The 8,456-nt window shown below is 55.0% G+C and overlaps 1 protein-coding gene across 5 annotated transcripts in view; it reads right to left on the reverse strand.

Moving 5' to 3' along the window:
- AGAP1 (ArfGAP with GTPase domain, ankyrin repeat and PH domain 1) overlaps nucleotides 1–8,093 on the reverse strand; it is a 650,028-nt gene extending 641,935 nt beyond the window's left edge. For 4 of the 5 annotated variants that reach the window (XM_010364388.2, XM_010364387.2, XM_030916436.1 and 1 more), the window contains exon 1: nucleotides 7,288–8,049. In XM_010364388.2, coding sequence (XP_010362690.1) covers nucleotides 7,288–7,450 — 163 coding nt within the window. In that variant the 5' untranslated portion in view covers nucleotides 7,451–8,049. Of the gene's footprint in view, nucleotides 1–7,287 lie in introns of all 5 variants that reach the window. The other variant, XM_010364391.2, reaches the window with a different exon arrangement.
- Nucleotides 8,094–8,456: the final 363 nt, after the last annotated feature.

An 8,456-nucleotide genomic window follows, 5' to 3' on the forward strand; every position in this document is an offset into this window, starting at 1 on the left:
CGAGCCTATATTTAGTCTGCTCTTTATGGAAAATGTCCCAACCTCGCACACAAACAAGCTATCTGGCTGGTTATTCAAAAGATCCATCAACGATCTCTTCTGCAGGGAGTGGTATTTGTTTTCCTTTCCTCCCCAGGCCTCAGACACAAGCACGATACCCACTTCTGGCCATGATCACTTGTGAGAAAAGTCCTGGAAGACAGAGGGACTGGACCCAATGGACAATGCCAGCCCTGCCTCCGGATGGTCATCACTGCATCCTGGGAAAGACAGAGGCCCACACTATGAAATGGGACCCCCAAATCCCCCTCAGCCCCTCAGAAGCACAGAGCTTCCAGAAGGCCAGGGCTCACTGCAGCACACACAAAGCACTTGTACCCCTGAATAAAAATAACAGATGCTGCAAAGATTAGAGATTAACATCTGTAGAGTGCATTTTGTTTCTCGGAGAAAGGTACTTAACAAAGGGAAGGAATTATGTAGCTAAGCACCAGATCAGAACCTCAAACCCTGGATTTTAAAAATAGCTAAGCCTCATCCGCTTTGCCAGACTCAATCACTTAAGCTAAGGACTCGAAGGGTCTGGAGGATTGGGATGGGGGCAGGGAGGGGGACACAGGTTTGCTAGAGTGTACAGAAACATGAGACAAAATGAAATCGGTGGTTAAAACAAGCCAGAGTGAGACTCACAAACTATAAACACCTGCAGGGTATACAGGGGGAAAAACGGATGCAAAATAAGGGATTTTCATCTTAACAAAATAAAATGCCTGGTTTAGGCAAAAAACAAGAGGTGGTAGCAACAGGGCTGCAGGTTTTGATTTGAAGGTTCCTGCAGCTGCCCCCACTGCTTCTCTCCCTTCTGAGTCACTTCCTTCAGGCTCCTCCAACAGCTCTTTTAAGCTACTAGTAACATCTAGATCCTGTCTTTTACAGAAATGTGCTTTCAACTTGGAAATATTGGTAACAAAATGTGTCATCTGCCAAATTATCATACAATAAGTGAATATTGAAGAATCCCATCTAAATATACATGAGACTACATTAAAAAGCAACAATCTCCGAAAGACAAGAAGGAAAATCCACAAAACCACAGAATGAGACTAGAAGGAAATGGACATCAGCTGCCTCCACCTCCAGACCAGATTCTCTTGGCAATGGCCATCCGCCATGCCACCATGTCACAGAAACACAGCCCACTGGCAGATGCCCCTGAGAGCAATAACTGAGGCACACCCTGAGAATGGCCCCGCACGGCAGGTGCACCTGAATGTGTGTTCGGGATTCTGAGCTAATGAATCCTGGGAGTGGCCAACCCGGAGATTCATTCCTTATCTATGAGGAACATCTAAACCACCAGCCTGTCCCATGGAAAGCAGGCCATACAGGGTATTGAGGCTCTTCGATTGGGGTTAAAAGAAGGTGGCTGGGTGGTGGTTGTTTGGAGGAGTGTGTTAAGTGAAAACGCTATATAAACTGCACACTTTCTGAAAGCAGGTAGCAGCGCTTCTCTTGCCGAGGCTGCCATGGGACCGCTATGTACATAAGTTCCCCTAATAAACCCTGTGTCTTTTGTTTGCTGGATCTAGGTCTCTTCTCCAGTCTCTTGAACCCAGTGCCATCCCTAATGAAACTTAAAGGGGTCCAGGACGACAGACCCAGCATTCAGCTCCTTTTCAAAAAGCATCATGGAGATCACATGAACACCAGCTTGAAACCATTCGGATCTGGTTTAAGTCCCTCCTCCACCACACTTAGCCTGTGTGACCACAAGCAACTCCCTGAGCAGCTGGCCTTCGGTGTCTTCACCTGCAACCTGCAGGAGAGGCTGATGAAACCTTCTCACCTGGCTACAAGCAAAGCAAGGAAGAAGAAGTAATGGCCCAGAGACGATACCAAGTCAACTGGAGCTGCCTTCCCTCTACAGCAATGCTTCCTGAAGTGTGGTCCCTGGACCAGGGCATCCGCATCCTCAGGACACTTGTTAGAGAGGCATATTCTTGCATCCTGCTCCAAACCCACAGAACTAAAAACTTGGGAGGTATGGGACGGGCCGGCAATCTGTTTCCACCAGCCCTCAATGTGACCTGACACACACTCACGTTGCTCTCAGTGTGACACCGAAGATACTACATCACGGCAGTGACACAGGCTGTCACCCGTTTGTCCTCTCAATATTGATTCTATGTCTGAAATTCACTTACACCAAACATAAACACCAACCTGTTGTAGACAGGTGATCTGAAAAAGCTGCCAAGATTTAGCAAGCACATCTTTTGCTTCCCCTACCTACAGTAAAGAAAATTTCACTTCCATCCCAAACACCACATGATACTGAGTTCCCACCAAGCCAGCCCACCAAATCCAAAAGGTGTCGAACCCTAACTTCTGTGCTCTGGGGACGTTTCAAAATGCCCTCACTTCTGCAGCGCATAAACACTGTTGATCCTACCAAGAAGGAGCTTCTGAAAGGACCCTCTGGCAAGTCAGCCAGCCAACAAACAACCCTCGGGCATCCTTCGAGGGCCAGACAGGACATATCAAACCACTGAGGATACAACAATAAACAAGCCCTGACATCTGCCCTCGACCAGCTTCCAGACCTCCTGACCAGCTTCCGGACCTCCCGACCAGCTTCCACCTCCCGACCAGCTTCCAGACCTCCCGGCTGGAGTGGGATTAAGTAGGTGGGCCAAACGGGGTGGGCAAAGAGCAGGAGGGCCTTAATTCTGGCGAGGCAAGGCTGGTCATGAGTGACACCAACACAGACCGGGCCTCGCATGGTGAGCAACAGGCAGAGAAGGTGGCATCTCAAAGAGCACCTGCACCACAACTAAGAGGCATGAGTAAGCCGGACTCAGACTCACAAGGAACACCCACATGGAGGCGGCCCCGGGTTCTGGTAAGGTACGAGAGCTCACCTGGAAGCAACTAAAAGCCAACTGGGCGTTATTTTTAAGGAGGGGACTGCAAACCTGCTGCCTTCCATTCAACCTGAAGGATTATGAACATGGCCAATGGTGACAAAGAAACATGACACTTATCGGCGGCAGGAAGAAAATGTTTGTTTCCCTAAACATGCACACCTGCATCAACCGGACTAAATACATTTCCACGTGAAAACAAACGCTTCTGAAGTTTTGCCACAGTCAGTTGCTTTACAAAGAATACTTTTGGTTCTTTGGGGCCTTCTCAAATCCTCTTGCCTTAGGTGGCGGAAACAAGCTTGGGACGCTTTGCACACATGGCCTATGGGAAGTATGAATAACAAGGGCTCTGCTTCTATCTCACACGGCGACAGAGGGCCAGAGGTGAGGCTGGACGGGCCCAGCTCACCGCTCTTGCACAAGTGTCCCAAGCTTGCTGGGCCTCAGCAGTGCATCTGTGTACAGGATCGCCGCAGGATGAACTGAGATGATGCACATTAGACACTCCGCACTCTGCGGGGCACAGATGCTCAACAGAGCAGCTGTATCATGGGACACAATGGGGAACCCTGACCCACCTTCCCAGGTCCCCCAAACACTGGGGCTCAGATACTACTAAAGGGTCCTGGAATCTCCCTGTGAAAATGCCCTTAAGAAGTGCAGGGCAGGGTTCTCCCACCAAATGCCAGGCCAGGCCAGGCCACTGGAGAGCTTGGGTTTCCTCTCATCGGCCACCTGGTGGGGATGGAGGCTTGAGGGCTGGCTGAGGGCTCAACCTCAGAAGAAGGCCAACCTTCCCGGCGACGCCGGGGAACTGGGGAATCGCGCTGCCTGGCTGAATGTGCTGGCTGGGTTATCACTCACATCACGGTCCTGCTGCTGGCAAGCTAAATTACGATGTGCAACTGCTAAGAGAGGCTTTATCCCTGAAAGAAGAACAAGCTTTATTGAACAAGAAAGGCAGTTGATTCATCTACCTCAACACCATCAACCCCAGATGGAGTTTTCTAAAGAGAATCAGAGGGCAAACTAACACACGCTGTTCAGATTGGAGGCAAGGTGGGTCTCAGGCTCATTTCTGGCCATGGTGGCTGCAGAGGCTCTGGAGATGACACAACTGTGTGGCTACGTTTCACAGCACGCCATGCCCCATAGGACATCACAGAAACCTGATCAGATAAATCTGGAACAATCAGCAATGCTTCCTTAAACTCTAGCAATTTGGGGGTGGGGGAGGGAGGAATAAACCTCTCAATGTACAAAATAAAAATTGGGGGAAAAAAAACATCTCTCTGACAAGCTAATGTTTTAAAACAAGACTGAGGGCAAAATCACATGTAATCCCATGCCTACAAACAGGATTACAGATCTGTTTTTATTTGGGAGCCTTGGTGAGCCTTTCAACTAAAATATATTTCGTCCATCGTTAAGAGATTTTCTAACCCAGACCCACTTCAAGTCGTTCTGAAATGAGCATCAGCCAAAACATCCTTCCCTTGGACAAGGCCGCACCTCACTCCAAGAGCAAAAATTCCTGAAGATGCCAGAAAACAGTGAACTTTTGAGTAGGGTGCAGCCAAATGTGGGAATATTGTGCCAACAAGAGAAACCCTATCTTCAAAAGCTCTTCATAACATTAAGAAGCGCCCACATCATGGTAGTCCAGAGGCTTTGGAAGTCAGACCCCAATTTTGTGTATGTACATATGGAGGAAGGGGGAGGGGGAAAACTCCAGTTGGAAATCTTCTAAAATGTGGCTAGTTTTCTGTCTGGTGGGACAAGTGACTTTTTGAGCCATTTGTTATGACGTGCACCTGCTGTTCTGATTAGAAATGGGTAGACTTTAAAACCTCCAAGGTGTACGCACAGGCAGGGGCAGCTCCTTGCCGGGAGCCCTCTGCAGTTACTGTGATGTTCCAGCGCAGGCTGAGTTGCCAGCACTGGGTTTCTGCCATCCACACGCAGTCTGGAGACTGAAACTCCATTCAAATGACCCCTTGGTTCAGATCAGACTTTAAACCACCGCAGTCAAATGTTCAGGAGACCATTATCCCTCCCTGAACCTCCACCCGCTCCTCCATAAAATGAGGATAACAGGGTTGGTGAAGTCACACAATGAGACGACAAATGCAAAAAGATTTCTGTTAAAGTTCTACAGAAATGAAAGGTGGGTATCATTATTGATCACAGAAGAACACGCAAAGAACAGTAGCAAGTCTGAGTGGTTCTTCGGCCTCACTAAATTAACTACAGCTCCACACAATGTAGACATCCCTATTTCTAAGAGAAAAATAACAGCATCCCCCCAGTCCCCAACAGGCTTCGCCCAATGATTCTAAGTCTTATGAAACATGACAAGGATCCTGGCCAAGAAGGGGCCTATAGTCTCAAATCACAAAGGGAAGCGTCACACTGTCAAAAACCACCATCATCTAGGAACGACTTTTTTTTTTTTTTTTTAAGGAAGAAAGGAAAAGGCAACCACATCCTCTTTCTAGAAAGTCAAACTGCTTTGCTGGAAGTGCTTGAGCCCCAGAGCTCAGCTTCAAGAATGGGAAATAAAAACAAGGTGCTGTGAACCCCACTCAGCCAGAGGTCTCCACGCAGCAACAGAGGCTCTGAGCCAGGTGCCTTCAATACCTGACACCGGCTTCCTCAGCATTTCATCAGACTTCTGCAGATGCTGCCAGCCAGCCAGGAAGAACCATCTGAAATGAGCACCGTGCAGCCTTCACAGCTCCCGTACCAGACGCAGAGCTGGAGCTCTGGAGGAACCTTGCTGCAACACCACCCAATCATCAGCAGAGGGGTGCAGGTCCCACCGCCTCTCACCACGAGACATGGCCTGTCTCTTGAGGAATTCACAGAGCATCTTAAGTCACCAACAAGGCAGCCAGGTGACCTCATGGGAGACAGATACACACAAAGAGCCAGGACCCCATAAAGCTGGAGCTCCACCTGGATCCTCCCCTGGAATTAGCAAGTACCCCAAGGGTATAGTCTGCCAGTCAGCCAGCCTGGCTGGGACATGGTTCAAGTCTACAGGGCTGCCAAATGCCAAGGGCTCAGCAACACAACATCCACTTTCTCCACCTAACTGGCCAAGTTTCAAACCAAAACACTTCGGGGTTAGTAGTTCAGACTGCATAGTGCCAAGGCAAAGCCTCTCTGTGGGCTGATACCCTCTCCCTCACAGAGGGAGGAGGCTGGGCGACGCCAGCACCAGGCTTTCAGGCACATTCCTGCCGGCCTTGAGCCATTCTCAATGTTCCTCAATAAAGGTCTTACCGGCCAGTCTGTATTATGGACAAGCCACTCCGCAGGCTTTTTACCATCACTGGCCAATAGCGCTGACAGGGGAGAAAGTGCTGATCAACTGTGGCTAGGATCTGACTCCCCACTGCCCACACACATGTCACCTGGTGCCCCAGGTAAGTCTTGGCAGGACCAAAGGGATGAAGCAAGGAAATAATTCAGCAGCCTGGAAACAGAGAAATGAGAGCCACCAGAAATCCAAAGGGCACAGTCTCGGAAGGCAGACTGCTGTTGTAGCTCTCCTGGAAGGCCATGGCCCTGCCTGACATTCAGAGGGAAGCGGGGGATTCTGCCCAAGTATCCTGTCCCCCTTAAAACCACAGCACCCTCCACTTCAGTGGCCTCCAAGTGCAGACATAGGAAAGCGAGACCCTTCCGCTGGAGGACGCCCTGCCCTCCTGGTAGGGTTCTTCCCTCCTCTCATCCAATCCAGGACTTCTGGTTGGTACAAAGCACACTACCGGGGCCAGCGTCTGCACAGGGGCAAATGGACCTGCATCTGGACACGATGCTCCCGCGGTTGGGGCTGGCTCTCGGCATCCACTAAGTTCAACTGCACCCCTGAATTGAGCAAAGACACTAAGGAGGACAGCCCTCCACCGCCCAAACACGCCGGTCCGGGCCTCGCCCCCCGAGGCAGCACTTCTCAGAACACGTCTTCAACGTTCAGCAAGACGCCCAGGCCTGGCAACCTGTCAGGGGTCGGGTGGCGCCAACCCCTCTTGCTGCCCCCGGCGTCTGCTGGGCCGGGACGCTTGGGCGGCCCAGGACGCTGAGGCACCGAGCCACTTTCCCGCAGGAGAGGCTCTATTGTCCATTAGCAAATTAACGCTGACGATCCATCTTCCTGGCGGAGCTCGCGGCGTGCGGGGCGCAGGCGACGCTCGCCGGCCTTGCAAGGCAAGCAGCGCCGCAATGCTCCCTCTGCGGGGCAGCCGCGTGCCCCAGCCGGCGAGTGTGGACACCCGCACGCACACAGCGCACACCCCCGCCGCGCCGCGGGCGTCCGCGCCTTCCCGAGGCCCCAAGGCGGCCCGGCCCTCACCTTCGATGGCGATGACGTGCTCCCGGATCTGGTTCTGCAGCACCGGCTCCTCCACGCGCTCCAGCAGCTCGTAGATGGAGTAGATGTTGGGGTGGACCGACTCGAAGCGCTGGATCTCGGCCCGGATGGCAGCCGAGTTGGCCAGCTGCTGCTGGTAGTTCATGGTGCAGGCGCCGCGTCCGGAGCCGCGCGCCCCCCGCCGCCGCCGCCCCGCGCCCCGGGGCCCGAGGGCCGCCGAGCCCGGGGCTCCGCAGCCCCCGGGGAGCCGGGCCCGCCGGCGGCGGGCGGAGGAGGCGCGAGAAGAAAGGCGCGGGCGGAGCAGGCGCGGGGCTGGCCCGCGGGCTCAGTTCATGCCCGGGACGCGCGGCCAGCAAGCGAGCGGGCCCCGGCGTCCCGGGTCAGCGGGCCGCCCGCGGGGAGCGCGCCCCCATGGAGCGCGCCGCGGCGGGCGCGGCCGGCCCCAGAGGAGGCTCGCTGGGGCGCCTTCCTGAGCCGCAGCCGCCTTCCAGCCCTAGGGGCTGCTCCGCCGAGCAGCCATTAAAGCCCAGGCAGCCGCCGCACTCCGAGCGCCGGGGCCGAGGGCCGACCCCTGGGCAGTGTGACCGCGCCGCTCCCGGCTCCTGGCCGCGGCGTGGGTCCGCGCGCTGCGTACTGCGCCGCCCGGCGCGTCGGGACCCCGCGCGAGCCCGCCGTGCGCCGCCGGCCGAGCTGGAACCGAGCCGCAGGCGCCGTGCAAGCCGCGGAGCCCGCTCCGAGCGCCGCCCGCCGCCTGCCCGGCCGGCCCCCTCCCTGGCACGCAGGGCTCCGGCCCACGTCGGCCCCGCCCCCGCCTTCGCCCGCGCCCGCGCCCCGCCCGCCCGCGCGCTCGCCGCCCTCCGGCCGCCGCCGCTGCGTCCTCCTTGGCGCTTCCCAGCGCGCCGGATCCCGGGGAATTGCGCCAGGCCCCGCCCCGCGCCTGCCTCTGGTCTTCCTGGGACTTGTAGTCCGCGCCCCCGGCGGGCCGGGGCGGCGGGGTGCGCGGGGTGTTCACACCGGGCCAGGGTGCGGGACCCTGCCGCCAGCCGGGCCCTGCGTCGCCCATCTCCTATCCGGGTTCTCGCGGCGGCCCCCGCGCCCTGGCACGGGGGAGGCTGCCCAGGAGTCCGCCCGCCTGCGTTTTTGTTTGTTTC

The sequence above is a fragment of the Rhinopithecus roxellana genome, chromosome 14 (genome assembly GCF_007565055.1).
Source record: "Rhinopithecus roxellana isolate Shanxi Qingling chromosome 14, ASM756505v1, whole genome shotgun sequence".
NCBI lineage: Eukaryota > Metazoa > Chordata > Mammalia > Primates > Cercopithecidae > Rhinopithecus > Rhinopithecus roxellana.